The following is a 19,653-nucleotide window of genomic DNA, read 5'->3' as shown; positions in this document are numbered from 1 at the left end:
AATTTACTTTCATTTTCAAGCATTAAAGTAAAATCCTTATAGTTCCAATGAATCCTGGACAGAAGGCTTTAAGACAACTATTAACCATCTCAGTACAACTCCGAGAGTCTAAATGACTCCCTGGGTGTTTTGTAGCACTCAAAGCCACAGCAACTGGAGGAGGGGGAAAAAACAAAAAGCCCACAAAGCAACTCTTCTCCTCAAATTACTCACCCAAAGTACCCCATGTACCTTCCCCATCACTGATTCCAAGCTCAAGGACCTGCATGCTGCCCCTCAATGTGTTCATCCTCCACCCATCTCCCTGGTGAGGCCAAGCTGATTTTCACCATATTTCCCTCCCCACCCCCTTTTCTGTGACCCAGCTGGTCCTTGTTAGCTAGAACACTGTTAGGTCAGGCTTTAACTTTTATCCCTCTCCAAGCTCAGTAGATCACACCAGAAGCAGACACCCCACTGGCAGTTCTCCATGTGGGACATCAGAAAACCTCAATTTCTATAGCAACTTTCATCCAAAAAGAGCACACTTTGCAAACCCCATCCCTTGTCCCAGAGGAACTCATCAGTCACGCAGGGGATATGAAACTCAACGCAGAAAGGGTATGGGGCAAAATTTCAACAGCTGCTTAAGAGTCCTTTGAAAGTACAATAAGATGGTCAGAACCACTTGGTAGAGCCCACGCCTATGTGGGCAGCCAGTTACCCCTTGGCTCGAGCCACGCACAGCTTTCACTCACTGCAATGCTGATGGTAGGTTCTCCAACATCTTGCAGGCTTTGGACACACTCTCCTCTGAAAAGTACTAATGTCCACTTGTATCTGAATCACAGCACATCGAGTAATCTTTGTTAATTCTCCCAAGCAGAAGGGGGGAAAAGTGTATTATACTACAAAATCTCTGTTGAGCTCTCTTTGTTCTGTAGTGAGACACAGCTGGAGCCAGAAACCATTACCCTAATTATGCCTCCCAGCTCAGCTGCTGTTAATGAAACAAAGACAGCTGATGGCTTGATTACTGTGAGATTCAAATTTGTTGTTCCTCTCTTGTGATCCCCAAAACCTTAGCCCTTGTTTTAAGCAGGTAGATTTGCTAGATCACAGAGCAATCTTCCCTAGGAACTGAAGCACTGAGCAAGTGAGACAGACAGATGACACTTGTTGGAAGATGCTTTTTGGGATTTTTGTGAGGTTTTGGTGGGTTTTTTTGGTTCTGTTTTGTTTTAAACAATGTAAGTATGGGAATTGTCCAAGAGAAAATTCAGGTTTAACCTTCTGTACTGTCATTACGATTATCTCCATACTTGAATGGACAGGAGAATTTCACTGCCTCTAGCAGATGCTGCAGGTAGGTTTTACATTCTTACAGATAAGGACCTGGTGTACTGCTGTGATCTCTGATCCTTGAAAAAAACAAGAGTAGGAAGATGTGCTGAGCTCATAAGCAAAGGAGCTGGAGGGAGGAACCAGAAATTACAGAGGAAAATGGCAAGAAACAGCTTGCGCAAAGAGCGTGAGGACCTTGGAGTGAGGCTGACATGGTTTTGGCATAGAGTCTGGGACAAATTGCTGGTAGAAGATACACAGCTCATAGAGGAACGAGAAAGTTGCCCACAAACTTCGAAAGAAAATAACTTCTTCCTACATTTCAACACTCCTCTGATGTCAGTAATCACTGGTGAAACCTATCCTTTCCCAGGGCAGGCTCATGCAGAGAATCCATCCCACCAGTGCTGCCTTGTTAGCTCAAGTTCTGCTAAACCACAACATAAGCAAAATTTAATATTCAGCTTTTAATCAAAAGGATAAAACACTATCATAACATGTATGCATGAAAAACTTGAATGAAGCTGACACATACTACCTGAATTCTGGCATTTCTTACTTTGAAAGTCAAAGCCTCCAATCTTAACATGTTTTTAAAGATTTCTATGTTTTTGTGGTAAAGGTACTAAATCCTGGTCGAGTTATATTTCACAAAGAACAAAAGCAAGATAGGTTTCCAAGATTTTCTGGCTATGTCAGCATTTCACAAAACTGAATGGCTATTTTTGGTATGCAACTGATGACTGAAATTAAAAGTATCTACTTTAATAATAATAATCTCTAAATGTTATTTGCCTTACTACTTCAGACAATACAGAACTGGAGTAATTATCTTTCTAACCCGGACAGCACAGTACCTCCATGAGATACTCAGGTACCCAGTGAGTACCCCCCCAGTGAAGTAACAAAAAAAGGTGGGGAAAAAAAAAAGAAATAAAAGGAAAAAAACCTGGAGTTGTACAGAGGAAATTCTAAAAGAGGCATTTGCTTATTACCATTAGATAAGTAATAAAACCAAAAAGCATCCAGCATTATACCCCTACTGCCCAAACTCCCATCTTCTCCACAGCAGGGTCAAACACTTAACCTAGTAATCTTCCCAAATATAAAAACTTAACATAGTGTCAGGGAAGAGTACCCTTCTCCTTTGAAAAATATTTAATTATATTCCACACGTAACTAACAGAGCTGCATTTAAAGTAATCATGATAATTAACAGACTTCAGCTCCTTGTCCACTTGAAAAGGAAATGAATCAGAAAAAACAAACTGGGTGGATAATATTAAATGAGTTTTAAGTTTTAGCACAGGCTTTAAAACCCAGTGCTGAGCATATTCCTGTAATGTATAGAAGAAAGCAGATTTCAGGACAAATAAACTAGGCTGAGAGATGGTGTCCATTTCTTGATACTATGAAAATTATTTTTCTCATTAATTATTTGGGCAACTGGTCTAAGAAAACAGAAAACAACTGCACTTAAGAGTGCTTAAGAAGAACAACAACAAGAAATTCAACGAGTTGCTGTCAATCACTTGTATCCAAGTCACGCCATGCGCTGAAAGGCCTCTCCATGCAAGGAACATAACCTGTTTTAAAAAGCTGTCTCTCCATTCTGACTTCCATGCTAACAGAGATTAAAAGGCATGTCTAATCCTGGATTAGACAGCCCCTCATCAGGAATACTTTATCAGTGGCCAGATAAAACGGTGTATCTACAGCGCCTTGCCCGCTGCGGAGCGCCTAATTCAGGTTGTGCAAGGTCCCCGACCGTGTGGTGCGATGGGGATGCAGCAACATGGCTTGGTCATCATCAGCTCAGGGATTTCCAGGCTTCGTATTAAAATTATAATATAATCAAGATCTTTAAAATTATAATATAATCAAGATCTTTAAACAGAAACTGTTTTCCATAGTGATTTCCAAAATCGGTTTTTATAAAGCTTGTCCATTTAAGAGGACAATTTTGCCTGAAAGACTAATTTTTATTCCTTTTGTTTTATAAACAATAAAATTACAAAGTATTTCTAGAGATTAAAAGTGCTACAAGAAAGCCATAATGATTTAAAAGAGACATTTTAGTTTTTGCACGTTTGTCTTTTTTAAGATATGAGGGAATAGCCACAACGTCTGTTATTTCACCCATCTACTGTTTTCAATAGGGCTAAAAAGCTGAAGTAAAGAAATATTTCTATTTGCTATAGGATGCACCAGGAAGCAGAGGTATCAAGGACAAGATGTTTTCTCCACTTGGATTCTTTCAGAGGATGCTGAAGTGCTGTGATGCCCAGCCCATTCTGAGGCAGTGCCACTGTCTAACTAACACTACAGCTCCTCGCTTTCTCCTCCAGCTAAAAATAACGGTTTGATTTGCTGCTGCCTCCTCTGCCTGCAACTGTCAAGGTTAACTCTGCAAAAGAAGAAAAATAAACTTGGCACCAAATTAAAAAGTTCTGATTCTTATTTTTGTCTTTTTTTTTTTTTTTTTTCTTTCAGAAGGCGATGAAAAGAGAAAGATGCACATTTTGACATTGGCTATTTTACACTTCCAGTTGTGTTTGTCACTGGGAGAGTCACAGGCTGTACTGACCGCAGACTGAAAGGAGAAGAAAAGGAGAAAACAAACCTATTGCCCTAAGTACCGCAGGATTAGCACTTCAAATAAATAGCTTCCTTAGAAAAACATAAATCACAGCTATGTTCAGTAGCTGATAGTCATACCCTCTGTCCTGGAGCAAAAGTGAGGCAAAGCCAACCCTTGCTGATATAAGAAGGGATAAACAGCTTCAGGTGATTCAATAGCAGAAGAAACACTAAAGGATTATCTGCAAACCTGAAGTACCGAAGTTTTTCAAGATTCACCTTGAAATCAGGAGTGTGTTTATAGACACACAAACTTTTCAAGGTACTCTGCTCTTCTCACCTCGCCACGCCTAGCAAAGAAAGTGGGTAGGAGTGGGGAGAAAAAAAGAAAAAAAAATTACTTAAAAGTATTTAGCCAGGCTCTAGTAATCAGCAGGATCGAGGTTTTTCTAAAGGCATTTTAAGGAAAACCATGAAAGGTTAGTTCTCATATCCCCTGCAAGTCCTGCAGGTCTTGAAACAGGAGCTGCTATGCCAGAGCCAAGGCAACTCAAATGATTTTAAAATCTAGCAGGGTGATGTCTTTGGAGAATGAAATTCCCAGTAGGAAATTGCATCAATCAAATCCTTTGCATCACTAAACCATTGCTCTTGACCTCCCGATTTCTATCAGACTATTTTGCAAACAAAATTCTAGCAGTTCCTATTTAAGCCTGTTCATCCACACGGTACCCATCACTAGCTCATAGGAAATATGAAAGTAATGAAAGACAGCGAGTTCTCACAATGGCCATCAACCAAACTCATCTTTAGGAATTACTAGTGAAGAATGTCCACCAAATTCCTGACACATCTGAGGTTGCTGACCAAATTATAGACCACCTCTGAAACGGAAGCATATCGATAGTTCACAGCTGAATCATTTCTGCAGGAGGCCAGAACAGGAACCATAGCATTTCTCTTTGTTCACCATCCAGAGGAAGAATATCCCATTTAGCTAAACAAGATGCACAATATCCTATTAAGATGACTTTCTAAAACGAAAAGTAAATTAATAGGAAACAGAAGGTATTTTGATTTCAGTTTCTTCTGTACAGCATTAACTGTTCCCATATGTTCCCAATCAGCTGGCAATAGTGATTTTAGCTTATTTATAAAAACCCAGAGGCAAGTAAGTAGTTTTCAATAAAAAAGTGGTTCTATACAGTGATGACTCTTAGACATTCGCTAGTTTTTGCCTCAGTGTTGAAGCACACAGATGTCCTGTGTTATCTCCAGAGTAACCTGAACAGTCCAAATCCTGAAGGAAGGTCCAGTTACTGTGACCAGGCCTGTATTGCAGTTAACCTGGGCGATTGTCTCTCTGGTCGAGCAGCTGGTGGAGCCACGGAGCCATCCCCACGTTCCTGTGTGCCTACATTCCTGTGTGCCTACAGACATCTTCCGCTCTGTCCTCTGCCCTGATGTCATCCTGCCAAATGTCTGCTATCCAGAGGTCTCCAATGCTGAAGTCCCTGGAAACCTACCACAGTGCTTTGTTATTATTAACATTAGAAAGTCTTTTCTTATGACCTGTGAATCCACAAGTATGTGAAAAAGTTTATTCGCTTTCCCTTCACAGCAGCAATTTATTTGAAAAAATATCACATCACCTTTAGCCTTCCTTTGGCTAATCAGCACCAATGCTATTTGTCCTTAGAGATCCTGTTTTCTCTTCTTCCTCCCTAGAATTTCTTCCATGGCGCTGGCTGAATAAGACCCGGCAGTGTGCCCAGGTGGCTGAGGCCAAGTGTGTTCTGGCTTGTACCAGCACTAGCGTGGCCAGCAGGGACAGGGAAGGGATCTGAGCCCTGGGCAGGCCGCCCCTCGCTGAGTGGGTTCAGTGTTGGGCCCCTCACCCCAAAAAGGCCATTGAATGACTCAAGCGTGGCCAGAGAAGGGCAACGGAGCTGGTGAAGGGTCACAACGCTTTATCAGGAAGGACTGAGGGAGCTGGGGGTGTTTAGTCTGGAGAAAAGGTGGCTCAGGGGCAACCTTATCGCTCTCTGCAACTGACTGAAAGGAGAGTGTAGCGAGGTGGGGGTCAGTCTCACAAGTAACAAGTGATCGAACAAGAGAAAATGTCCTCAAATTGCACCAGGGAAGATTCAGATTGGATATTAAGAAAACCTTCTTCATCAAAAGGATATTAAACACTGGAAGAGGCTGCCCAGGGCAGTGGTGGAGTCACCATCCCTGGAGGTATTTAAAAGACGTGTAGACGTGATGCTTAGGGACGTGGTTTAGTGGTGGACTTGGCAGTGTGAGGTTAACAGTTGGACTCAATATCTTAGAAGTCCTTTCCAACCAAAATAATTCTATGATTCTAAACCCAGAGTAATCCAGCTAAAATGTCACTAGCATGAAGAGACTTAGACAACACTTCTGATCTATTCTCCCTTTGTGTACCCACACGGGACTACAGCAGATGCCTTTCTATCTGCACCACCAACCACTCATTACTACCCTCTCAGTACATTTTCCAACTAATTTTGCATCCAGTGTTTAGCATTTTCACCTCTTCTGTGCTTCCTGTTTGGTTTATGAGAACATTAAGTGCAACAGAGTAAAACCAGTAAGTATTAAAGTCAAGATATGCCATACCCATTTTATACATTCTTGACAAGGCAATTTGGCAATTTTTCTGGGGTCACATTTCACAATGTGCACAGTACAGATTGCACATATACTGTGCTTTAGTCAGATTTCAATATAGAACATTACCATGCTGTCTGTTAGCATTTCTGTATGAAATACAAATCCAGACTATAGAGAATCTTAGATCCGATGTAAGGAGGATTTTGCTGAAGCACAGAGGGATGGCAGAGTGACTCAGAGCATAACACACATGTTCTGCTCATGTGGACCTCTAGTTGCATCTGAAGATGGAAGTTACACTCATGCTTTCACTGTAGTGTGGGTGAAGATAACCCAAACAATCTCTGCTGTGTAATGACCAGAAAAAATATCAATGGAGGGAGTCAGGATATAGCACAGCCCCTGCAGATGTGTTTTGCGGGCTTCAGAAAGGTAACTTTTCCACCCTTCCATTACCAAAAGCTGCAACATTTACATCTACGATTTAAACGCTTTGGGCCACCAAATTACATTGAGCACAGCAGCCTGAAACCCAACAGAGCTCCCTGATACGTGGGAAGTTGGTGGATCCATCCTCTGAATAACCTACCTTGGCCACATCAGCTCACTATTCTGTCTCTAAGATCGTTGGAAGATTTTTTTTCTCCACTATTTTCTGACTCCTTTTGGAGCATACCTACATTTCAGACATGCACATCATCCTGCGTGGCTCTGAGGATGGAGCTCCCACCTCCATCACTACAGAGAAGAGCCTGAGCAAAGGTTGGGAGAGAGGAACTCCTGGTTCTTCTCAGGTACTGTCCACATAGTCCCAGGCAAGCTCCCTCAACATGTACAGTAAAACTGATATGATTTGCCACTTTTAGAAGGGATAGGAAGACCAGTTAAAACATTTTTGCTGTAACACACAAGACAAAGACTGTTTCTGTCCAGGATGGTAGTGCTGCCGATACTGTGTATGAAGTGGAGGATGTGACAGGGTAGAAGAGGAGTCAGCTGAATCTAATCTTTTATTCAGATCTGCAAGCCTGACAGCTCTCACCACTTGCCAGCTGGTGACAGGTACATTTAAAAAAAAATAAAAATCTTTTTTTGACATTCTCACTTCTCTAACAAAGGAGCTATTTAAAAATTCAACATGCTCCCTTGGAAAGCTTTAAATAGTTTCTGAATGTAACTGGCATTATGCTGTAACTCAATATTAAATAGTTTTGGGGAGGATTTGTTTAAATTGTTGAGGAAAACCAACATTTAAGTGTTACAAAGGAAAGGACATGCTGCTATCTGTGGGAGGCACAGAGCTGTCATGCAGAAGGATCTGGCCACCACCACTTTTCCTAGATCTGGACAAGTAACCAGAGAAGGTCCCTATCTCAGTCAGAAATGAAGACGACTGTTATCTTCACTGTACCATATCCTCTCTTTACACAACTTGAAGACATCTTGTCCTAATCATCCAGGCAGTATCACGCTGGTGGTAGTCTGCGGCTGCCAAAAGTTTGGAGAGTTTTGAGCTCTGAATCCTCTGCTCTCCAAGCTCTTGCATGACCAGAAAATATGAAGTGAGAACAGAAGAGGAAGAGGTAGGTACAGAGCAGGATTTCAGTTCGACATTTAGAATTACTTTCCTTTATGGATCATCAGGAATCTGTCAATCTTCTGTAATATTTTAAAATAAAAGCAGATCAAACCAGAACCTCAGCATAATTTTATTCATGCTGAAAAGATGTGTTATTCACTGCAGCAAGAAATACAGCATCCTGTTCAACCTCCCCTGCCAGTATTTCGTATCCAGCAGTCATGGTGTGCCTTCAAGCTTTGCTCAGCTCTGCAAATACCAACTAGAGGACAGAGAAGTATTTTTTGCACTTAAAATCTGTTATTCTAGCTGGAATCATTACCCAGGTTCTTAATATGAACGTGAAAGACACTATCAGATGCAGCAGTAATTAAACAACTGTTTTCCAAAGTCATACTCCATGGAGAGCCACACCAGTAACAGCTTCTGATCCATAGATATTTCTTTTTGCCTCCTTCTAAAACACTTACTTGTCCAATTGCTGTGCAGAGACATTTTGCGGGTGAAAGCAACACACAATCAGATACAGCCCAAGGAATAAGGCAGCTGAATGCCTGCTCTTAGTTATTTTTAAAAAATTCCTGGTAACAATTAATAGGCAGGTGATGGGAGTAAGAGAAAAGAAAAAGTCTGGTGGTGATGCGTATCTGTTTTTCCTCCCCTGACAGTTAGAGGAAGCTGATGCTGTCCTTCCTCAGGGGAGTGAAAGATGTGTCACAGCTTGGGCCTTCCTCACCAGAGATATCCCAAATCCCCCTGGCTCTGCCAGGTTAAAGATGTTCACCAGAAGTAGTCACAGGGGAGGCACAGAAATGTTGAGAAACTCATCATTTTAATACTTTCTAAAACAAACTGAGAAAGATGGTGAATATTTTCCACCTCTCAAAGGATAAAGAGCTCAAATAACAACGTGTAAGCATCCTTTAAATAATGTATCACTCACCAGATCTATATTTTGCATTATGTCCTGGAAGGAAGGGTGAGTTCGAAACTGCTCAAACAGATCCCGCTTGTACAGCAGTGCATACACCAAGTTGGGGTTGTGATGAAGAGAATTTGTCAGGCAGGAGTTGATGATCTCCAACATCATTCGGATCACTTCCTCAATCACATTCAAGTCTTGTGCCTTTAAAGAAAGAAATAAAAGGTTAGTCTGCCCTTTTCCATTGTAAAATATATCAGATATTAAAGACAGCACACAGGTAATTATTACTAATGGAGGTATTAGCTGGTTAACGTCTCAATGGTGAGCGAATCTGGCATGCCTGTATCTGGAAAGAGATCTGTTTTGTCCTGTAATAACCAGAACTGTAACCGAAATGCCCTGCACTCTAGTGTTCAGCTTCATGGCTTGATTGTCTCAACAGGAGCTGCCATCTCATGCTAAGAAGCATTAACATACTGTAATTAGCCAAATTCACTCAGGTTTAAGTCAACTTATGTCTTTTCAACCCTTCCCATGCTAAGTAAAAGCACATCAGCATGTACTTAATTTAATACATTTTCTGTTGAGCCCTTGCTTGGGGAAGAGGGATAGGGTGAAGAAGAGAGGAAAAAAAATCAGAAAAACAAAAAGTTAAAGAGAAAAGCAAAGACAGAAGAAAGAAGACTCACTGGATCAAAACCCACTGCACCCTGAACATCTGCCACCATTCTCCAGATTTTGTCTCCAGCTTATTTTTTGGTATCTTTTTGGCATTAAAGAATATTTGTAATAAATGGAAAAATAAATCTCCTTTTGTAGTGCACTAAAATTTAATGCTCAGGATAAACTTGTAGAGCTTTTCAACTTGTCAATGCCTTTTGACAAGCCATTCCTGATGATTTTGAAACTGAAACCTTCTAAGCTGAACAAGCTGGCATGTGAACCCCTGCAAGCCTCCTGGATTTCTCTGCCTGGGCTGCGCACCAGGATATGCCTGATATGGCTGTTCAGACCAGAGAGCTGTTTCTCCTCCCTTGGGACAGGGTAAAAAAGGCAAATCTACTTTGTTTGTGTTGTTAGGTCTCTCCACCACATCAAACATTGGACTGTGAGACTTTACAGGTCTGGCAAGAACGTGAATCATACCTAACCAGCTTGAGCTTTTCAGTTTAGTACAAACACTGAAACCACTGGCATTTCCTTTTGCCTACAAAGCAGTCATTTTCTGAGTTATCATAAGGCACTTAAATCCTTCCTAACGAGGCTGTACGTGCAACAGCATTTTGTTGGACTGTCAGTGAATCTGTACATAGGTGAGTTATTTTCTACTATAAGGCAGTGTTGTAGGAATCACCACCTGTCAGATATATGCTCTTACCAAGGCAGAATAGGATACAGGGATGTGTCATTATCCTGGTTAGACTCATATAAAGAGCAAAATTCTTTACTACCACTTTGCTGTGGCTACTTTCAATAAAAAGCAAAGATACATTTCTTCCTGCAAGCATCAATATGGCCCTAACCTGCTCCTCCATCTTTTCCACATACTGCGGACCATGGAGAAGGCAGTGCCCATCCTCACAGAGCACTCTGATCTGGCTGTCTACACCACTTGTCTTCCGCATGTACACAGGAGATTTAAGTGATGAAAGCCTTTTGAAATTCTTGTCTGGAGAACAATATTTGGTGTACAGACTACAACAGAATATTCTTCTTTAGCAGTGATGTCTGACTGACTGAGGAGGTTACAGGTTTTTTTCCAAATGTGAGAATCTCCTCTTCTTTTTTAATAGCTTTGCCTCAGCCACCTGAAGTACCGTTGTAGTGTAGCTAACAATGCTGGCAGAAACCCTTACAATGCTGATCACCGCAGCTACTTAGCCTGTCAATGGGATCACACTCTTCTATGACAGAAACAATCCCTGCATTCAAAACACAGGTGATTCCTCTGCCTGTAGTTTCCTAGTTAGCGTGCCATGGGAGAGCATTCCAGTCAGATGCTGCGAAATGTGTATAATGCAACGTATTGGATAAAACCTGAAATAACTGCTTCAGCTGGAATCTGAAGAAAAATCCAGACCTGGCTAACTCCTCTGTGGAGTGGTATGTGCCTATCAGCTTGGATTTAATTCAGAATATGGGGTATCATTGTGGCTTTCAGTAAGCTCTGAGCATTGGTATAATTCTCTCCTTGATGCAGCAGGATGACCCTGTGGCTGAGACACTACCCTAAAATACATAATACACTACTTTTGCAGAAACGTTATGATTCAGGATCAAGTCAGATCCATCCAGTTACCAGAAAGGTAACAAGCCACACAATGGCTTTTCAAAAATGAAATGCTTTTTAATAAAATATGTTCACCTTAAAACCCAGGCATACAGCTAGCTCAAACAGAAAATGTTGCTAACCATCTCCAAACATGTTATTTCAAGAAAGGGCAGACTCTGCTATTGGTCAGTTCAAACAATTAGAAGTTACCAGAGGTTACTGCTGAGTAATTACATTTAATTTTTTAGAAGCTGATGGATAGAACCAACCATCTGTTTTTCAGCTACAGTGTTGCAGGTGAAGAAGAACCTGGGACAAAACTGAAGAAATCCAGGAACTACAGTGACAATTTTTACCCATAAGTGACTACACCAAAACAGTAATTCAGAAGAAGAATAAACTCCATAGAAGACAGAGAAATGGGACAAAATCCCAGTATTGCATATATGTTGTCTGGAGAGCTGTACGCTCCTATAATTAGCGATTAAAGCATTTGTAAAGGCTTAAAAGTCTTAAAAACAGGAAAAAACAAGCAGAAAGCCAAGGACAGCGTTTGGATGAGACAATGGAGGAATGCTGTAAGGGCTGATAAAATTCTGTGTGCTTTTGTTGCTCTGTATCGCCAGTATCAAGCTACAGCGCGTCTGCCTCTAGACATGGCGTCACACAGATATAAATAAGGTTACAAAAACATTTTGCCGTTGAAGAGAAGTAGTTTATCACCCTGCATATTAACTTTCAGACCAGCTGAACGCAGCTGAAATACTGAACATGTATGACCATGACAAGGACATCATCCACGGCAAACTTGTAGGACTAATTTTTTTGACTGAATTAGCTGTTACATGAAAACAAAGGCCAGATATTGATTTTGGGGGGACAGGTAGACAAGTTTCAATCTATTAAACAGGACATTTAAATGAGAGACAAGTTAAAAGTAAAGGCATTTTCCTATTGCTTACAACTGACAAATTCAATGTGGCATTCACATTTAAAATTATTACAGTATTTCTTTACAAAACAGACCTCAGCTGCCTCTGTTGACACTGATGAGTACCAGTCCTCCCCCTCCTTTTTTATTTTTCTTTATGCCCACAGAAATATTTATACCCATCTTTAAAAGAAACTTGGAAGCTAAAGCTTGGTATCGATTCTTTGAGACGGAAACCATGCCTACAGAAGAGATGGGAGTGTAGGCACAGCACTAATATTACTGTGGATAATCCTAGATAACCACCTCACGTTTCCTTCTCAGAGTAGGGATTAATGTGGTACTATTTGGCAAAGATTTTTATTTTCAAGGCAAAAAGCCAGGTGCTGGTCATGTTGTAGCGACAGCTACAAGAGAACCAGGTACAATTCTGGGTAGTGTGAGTCTCTCTTGCTAAAAGAACAAGGAACAAACAACTGATAATGCCAGAGAAAAGAGCACAGAAACAAGCTAAGAGGATGCATATGAAAACACAACAAGCACAGAAATGAGAACATTATCTGGAGAAAAATAATTTGAGTTTGATAAACACTGACAAGGAACACACAAATGTGCAAAGCCAAGACAAACTCTGGGAAGAGCTGGATGCTCTCATCTCTACCATCCTGGAATACTGTTGCTTTCCTCACTGCAGTATAATTAATAATTAGCATGACATCCTCCTAGGCAAAGGCTTCCAGAGAAGTCAATACTTACGTACTGCTGGAATGACACAGATGTGTAAAAACAGTTGAAAAGTATATGGCTTATAAAATACCAGAAGTGAAGTAGCCTGATCACTGAACCCCAGGCATGTGCTCACAGTTAGGTTCCTTACAGGCATATTTACCCACCAAAAGATAAAGCAGTTGAATCACTGTCAGTGGAGAATGTGAGAACTCAGTGTCATCAAAAACCTGCTTAATTTGTGCTCATGCTTTTAATTAAATTTAAAATTTAATTTTAATTTTTATAAAGAACTAGTTTAAAAATTTACATTATGAATGAATGCAAATCCCCAGCCTCTAAATGTCAAACAACTTTTAGCAGAAAAAGGGAGGATTGTCCATGTGTCATTCAGGTTAATTTTGCTTAACCACCCATCATGGCTTGTACTAAAATGGCTTGTACTCATGGCTTGCCATAAAAACTGAGACAAAGTTATTCTGATTTCTGTTTTCTTTCCTCCTATGCTAGTTTATATGGAAAACAATATCTCATTTGAAAATCAGAATTTCAGCCACTTGTAATGTTATGGAGATTTATAAGCAAGTGTGGACACGAGGCTGACTTTGACGATGAAGTAACTCTGTACCAAGTTTCAGAGAAAGGAACACTTTTAAAGATTTCTGGTAGTCTCACCGAAGCCATTTTCTCTGACTGTCCCACTCCATCGAGGCCATGCAACCTGAGCTGGGTTAACTGTTCAAATGCCGGCCACCAGTTACCAGCAGTGACAGCAAGTTGAAATCAAGGAAATACTAGTCTTGATTTCAGGGTGAGGAATGAAATAATTATAAGTTTTCTTTAGGACTTCCAATACTTAAAGGGGCCCTACAGGAAAGATGGAGACAGACTTTCTAGTAGGGTTGGTAGCCACAGCACATGGGGTAATGGTTTTAAATTAAAAGATGGTGGAGTTAGACTAGTTAGAAAGAAGAAATTGTTTACGATGAGTGTGGGGAGGCCCTGGCAGAGGTTTCCCAGAGAGGTGGTGGATGCCCCATCCCTGGAAACATTCCAGGCCAGGTTGGACGGGATCTGAGCAACCTGATCTAGTGAAGATGTCCCTGCCCATGGCAGGGGTTGGAGTAGATGGCCTTTAGAGGTCCCTTCCAACCCGAACTATTCCATGACTCTATTCTATGATTCTAAAAAGCACTAGCGCACAAACTTAAGTCTCATACTGTGTCCACATGCTGTACTATAATATGATTATATATTTGTTTATTGTGAGCTAGAATTCACTTAAATGCAACATTTTTTGTTCTTTTTACCTGATGTATAGTAATTGGCAATCCAAACCAACAAAGAATTGTAAGATTAACCAGGTCTACTTTGCAACTTTTTTAAAAATCAGAGATCTAACAGTGCACCTTCTCCTTCATGGTGGCATCCATATGGATGATGCTGTGCAGTAAACAACAATACATGTATACACTCAGGACCCTACTGCCTACTAAAAAAGCCCCATTTCTCCCTGTGCATTCACATTGCAGCAATTTTCCAGCCAACTGATACTTTCAGCTAAACAACTGCTAGAGGTTTCTGCCTGTTGAAGTGGCACAACAACGAATGCTATCAGAAAGGCAGTTATACAGTTAGCACAATCTGAGCAGGAAGAAGCTTATCTGCCTAAAAAACCAAAACCTGAGCAGGGATGGGTAACGCAATACCCTACAACTGCACAATGTAAATAGGGCTAAAAAAACCCAAAAAACCAGGAAAGGCTCACTGCAGTGACATCTTAAGAAACCTGACGAAATAAAGTGGAAATGTCACTCATAACAGCAAAAGAAATACACGCTGGAAATGCAGGCTGACAAAAAACCATGTCCAAACACAATTCTGAACTTACTGCTTATGACAACGAATGGCTTTTAGCGAGTGGTATCTTGCTGCTGGTAACAGGACGCCCTGACATTTGAATTTTCAAAAGTGCAAGTTTATTTTGTTCACAAGTACTGACACTGCAGACCCCTCTCTGGCAGAGGGAGAAGCACATACAGTATGCAAAAGCTGTCAAGCAGCTACTTAAAGGCGCTTTAGCTTGAGATGCTTCAGTAGCTTCCTTCCTAGCAACTCCACAATTCAGAGCAGCAAAACTATCTCCAACTCTCCACTTTCCCAGCTAGCTCTGACTGCCCCCTCAAGGTCATTTGCTCCTTTTGCCTCTCTCCAAGTCCAGTCCTCCTCTCTCAGCGGGGTAGTGAGGAGGAGGAAGAGTCGGAGGAAGGTTTAGCAAGCAGCGGGTACAGCACTCTGTGTGGTAGGCAGGGCTGTGTCACCTCTGTGCTGCTGCATCCACGCGTTGAGAAACAGCCACCCTCAGACCTGAGGCTGAAGGCTACCATACGGATGAGGGAAGGGAGGGAAGGTGAGGGTGAAGGTTGCACAGGCAACCTTAACAATGGCTTATCTTCATTCTGAGCCCTTATCCATGATGTCTCACTATAATCACACGTCATATTTTCAGTGAGATTCCCCTCCAAAATATAAATTGCAAATATAAAACATAAAACCTTGTAATCGTAAACAACTGCTTCCTTCATGAGGCAGATAGGACTTAAAAGGCAGTTTTGTCAACAATGGAAAACAAAAGCATACACATACCAATAGTTAACACATATCAAAAAGACTAAGAATGCCGAATTAACCCCAAACAGAAAGCTCCTGCCATTCCTCCTTTTACCAGGGAGAAACAAGGAGGAAAAATTTGGTAAACTGTTTCAGATCCACCAGCTGCAACCACAAAAAGTCGAGATGAACAGAGAGCTTCAGTTCATTTTCCATTACATTTTTTAAAGCCAGCTTTATGCATGCTAAGGAATACTTCAAATGATTACGTTTTTGGACATTCAATAGTTAGCTCTTCCACGCCTGCCTGTAATGCAGCTATTATAAACTCCAGGGTGATGTACTCTTTTGTACGGAATAGACAAATTGGCACTCCAGGGAATTTCACCTTGATAACACAATTTAATAGCATCCACAATTATAATGATGTAAACTTCCCTTTCCTCTTTACAGGGGAATTTCTACAGTTAAATAGTTTCAAATAATTTACTTTATTTTTAGTTACTTTAAGAGAAGCATATGTATCTTGTTTGTATTAGCTTTGGGGAGCTTCCAAGAGAGCTGTCTGAATTTCCTGCATTTTCAGCAGAAAATAAAACCTTCAATAAAATAAACTTGCTCTGCCAAAGGATTGGAAGAGTAGAGGGGAAAGAAGGAAGCGCACAATAAAGCTGCTCTTACATTTAATGCGCAAATGAACTTCAAAGCCAAGCCATGGTGACAGAAATCTTATCTTCATCTATTTTACTGGCATATACTCTTTAGCTGTGCTATGTCAAATCCAGATAACTTTTGGCTGTAATGTTGAATTGTGGGAAAGTAGGTATTAAGTGAAAAATTGCAGGGCTTATGGTGAATATAACCTCAAAAACTAACCCCAGCATCTCTGATCACTGCTTAGAAATTAAAGTAATGCTGTCAGACCAGGACCAAAGTTTGTTGCCAGACACTTTACTAAATAAAAATACCATCCTGACACTTGCTATCATCACCTTCCTGAATAACTGAGTAAGCTGAAAGAGCACATTTTCAGCAATGTTTCACCATTTTGTCAAGTCAGCCCATGCTGTAATGCAACGTTTCCCAAGAGAAACATAACACTTCCAGCCTATATCACAATGCTAACTTTCAGGACAACCTGTGAAAAGGCTACACTAGAGAAAATGTCGTGGTGGTGTGTCTGTCCCAGAGGAAAGAGCCTGGGAGCAGTTTGCTCCAAGGGAAAACATGCCAAACGACACCTGCCAAGGTAGCAAACCCAACTGCTTCAACACTTCAGAAACCTGTTTGCCACAGGGTTTGACTTCAATAGCCACTGACCACGAAAATCTAAAGCTGTTTCTGGGGACGTGTATATATCTGAGTGAAGATGCAGTTACTGTATTGGCACTTCTCATGTGACTTCACTGCACTGTGTTTATTATTCGCCCAACCTACAGTTAATCCACAACTCATCTCTTGGCGACATCTTCTTCCATCCATGTACTTGCTATCTTCACACTGAAATACTTTAACTTATCCTCTATCTCTCTACAAAGTTAGGCTCCTATCAATAAAAAAATTACAAGACATAGGCCTATACTCCCTCAGTGCTTTACTGATTCTTGGTGATGCTTCACTCTCATAGCCCTGTGCCCGTTTTACCTGTTTACTGAGGATTTTACAAATAGGAAATCTTTTGGTTTATTTAATATCATACTGCATACCCTGTGTGAAATTAATAGTGGCATGGGAAGTTAATTGTCAAACAGTTTTAGCAAGAGTAACTTTTTCACTGAACAAGGAGTGAAGTATATTCTCTCTTTTTACAGAGGATCTCTGCTGGCAGCATGGCAAAACTTCAGTAGGAAGGACAGATGTTGACTACACTTGCTGAATTTACAGTCTGGTTATTAAGGAGATGTGACCTAAAGGTGTTTTACTTCCCAGGGGGATGCTACAACTACTAACTTATTCTGTAAGTAGGGCTCCTCTGTTTGAAAGGTAAGAATGAGAAACCATCTGGACCCAAAAGGATGGACAGGCACCTAAGTGCAGGAGAGATGCAGACCTTAGCATTTTTGTGATATTGGAATTCAGTATCATGACTGAAAAAGGTGTGCAGTTCCAGAGAACAGGCCTCTAGATAGTCCTCCTCTTTGGCATTTTATCCCAGTGTCCCAGCTTTTCCGAACTCCATTCTTGGGAAGCTCCCATCTAATTCAATTTCACCCTGGAAAGCAAAGGGCTGACAAGTCTCCTTCTCCAGTAATTTCCTAAGATGGCAAAATGACAAATTAAATCAAATAAAATTATTTTCACCCTAACTAGTTTAGAAAAGGTAAATGACTATGGAAGGTGTTTACTCAAGGTCAAGCTTCAGAGAATGGTCAAAGCCAACCAAGAAGGTCCAGCATAAGGAGATCCACCACAGTGCCAAAAATACCTGACAGTCACCAGCTACAGGCTCCAAGACTGTCCAAGCAAGAAGTATTTCCAAACCACATGCAACCATGACAACAAAATGCAACTACTATTTAGTAGAACTAAACCCAATCATTTTCTAAGGTCCCACAAAACCCGGGAAGCAACTGCTGCTATGAAAACGACAGTGTTCATACTAAGAAAATTGAAGTTGAAACTGTGAACCTGTATTTTTCTCAAACCATGCCTGAAATAATAATGACATTTTCATGCTGTTGAAAGGAAATGGAGAATTCTCCATTTCTCCTTGAAACTAAGCAGTATTCCCTGCAGGTATGGGATGATTTTGTTTGGTTTGACTGGTATAACAGGAAAGGACAAGTTCCATATGCAACCTCAACTCCACCATACAAAGGTAAATAGATCATGGTGATACAGTCTTTAATTAACAGAACCTGTCTACCTTGACTAGAATTTAAGGACTTTAAAGATGTTACTCAAATAAAAAAGTTTCTGATTCCAGCCCTACACATGCAGCTTAGCTGTAAAATGTCACCAGCAAAACTGTTCAGAGGTGTTATGCAGTAATTACTGCTATGTGAACTGAAACTTCAACACTTCCTAATTCATTTATTTTTTTTTAAATTGCATGGCAGGTCTTATATAACACTCACATAAAGTTTCACATTTTCACATTTAATATGTTAAGTGCTACTTAATGAAATCTCTAGACCTAAAAGTTTATTCCTTGAAGATGACTTCTTTTTGCAGAAGGGCAAGTTGCTAACATATGCACTGATATTTGTGATTTAGTATATACTGAAGTCCAGATTTAAAAACCCTTATCGTATCTTTAATGCTTGTTTGGAATGGGTTCTTATCCTTTTTATCCTACATGATGTTTAACTGAAGTACAGAAGTCCTTATTCCTATCATGAAGAAGAGTAAGATGGAAAAACAATACATCTTGCAAACAGACAGAAAAAAAGACAGAAAAAAAAGTTTGAATTAGCAATTTAAATCAAAAAGTTTTCTCCACATTTTCCCTTCACATCACCCAAAGTTTCCTCCATACAATACACCACAGCTACAGGAATGTAATTTATCCACTAGTTCCTTACAGCCTCAGCATCATCTCTGACTGTATTATCAACTATTTTCTTCATCCTTGGTATTACGTTTGGCAGTAACAACTATGACACTCACTGCAAAATATATATACATCTAAGCATATTTCCAATGAATCAACTCCTGTCATTCAAGAAAATCCCTCAGTGCTACAGATTTTGCAGACCTATCTCCAATGTCTCAGCAATTTTAACCGAGAAAGTCTCAAAACTACCTGAATAAAAACCCAATCCCTCCCTAAAGCTGTCAACTGCACAGAAGCTGTTCACGAGTTCTCCACTGGTTCCTCACTGATGAGATCCTGTGGTGCAGTGCCTCTTCCATGACATCTGGAAACCACCATTGCCTTGGAACTGTAAGTTGTCTCCCTCTGAAAGTACCACTCTGAATGATTTTGACACTACTTCAGTGAAGAAGTATCACAAGAGAGACTGTGGAATCCAAGTCCTCAATAATAAACACGGATTGCATCAAGTTTCCATGATTGCCATGCTATCCAAGCACAAGACCTTCTGGTCCTAACGATGCAGAGGATGTCA

At 40.6% G+C, this 19,653-nt stretch overlaps 1 protein-coding gene across 2 annotated transcripts in view; it reads right to left on the bottom strand.

Moving 5' to 3' along the window:
- The window catches only part of DYM (dymeclin), a 229,417-nt gene that overhangs the window by 33,141 nt on the left and 176,623 nt on the right, over positions 1-19,653 (bottom strand). For both annotated transcript variants that reach the window (XM_074931919.1, XM_074931918.1), the window contains one exon: positions 9,063-9,245. In XM_074931919.1, the coding sequence (XP_074788020.1) occupies positions 9,063-9,245 (183 nt within the window). The remainder of the gene's footprint in view (positions 1-9,062; positions 9,246-19,653) is intronic.

Source organism: Athene noctua, chromosome Z (assembly GCF_965140245.1).
Source record: "Athene noctua chromosome Z, bAthNoc1.hap1.1, whole genome shotgun sequence".
NCBI classification, from domain to species: Eukaryota; Metazoa; Chordata; class Aves; order Strigiformes; family Strigidae; genus Athene; species Athene noctua.
The sequence above is the reverse complement of the archived record's forward strand: the minus strand, read 5'-3'. Positions and strand labels throughout refer to the sequence as shown.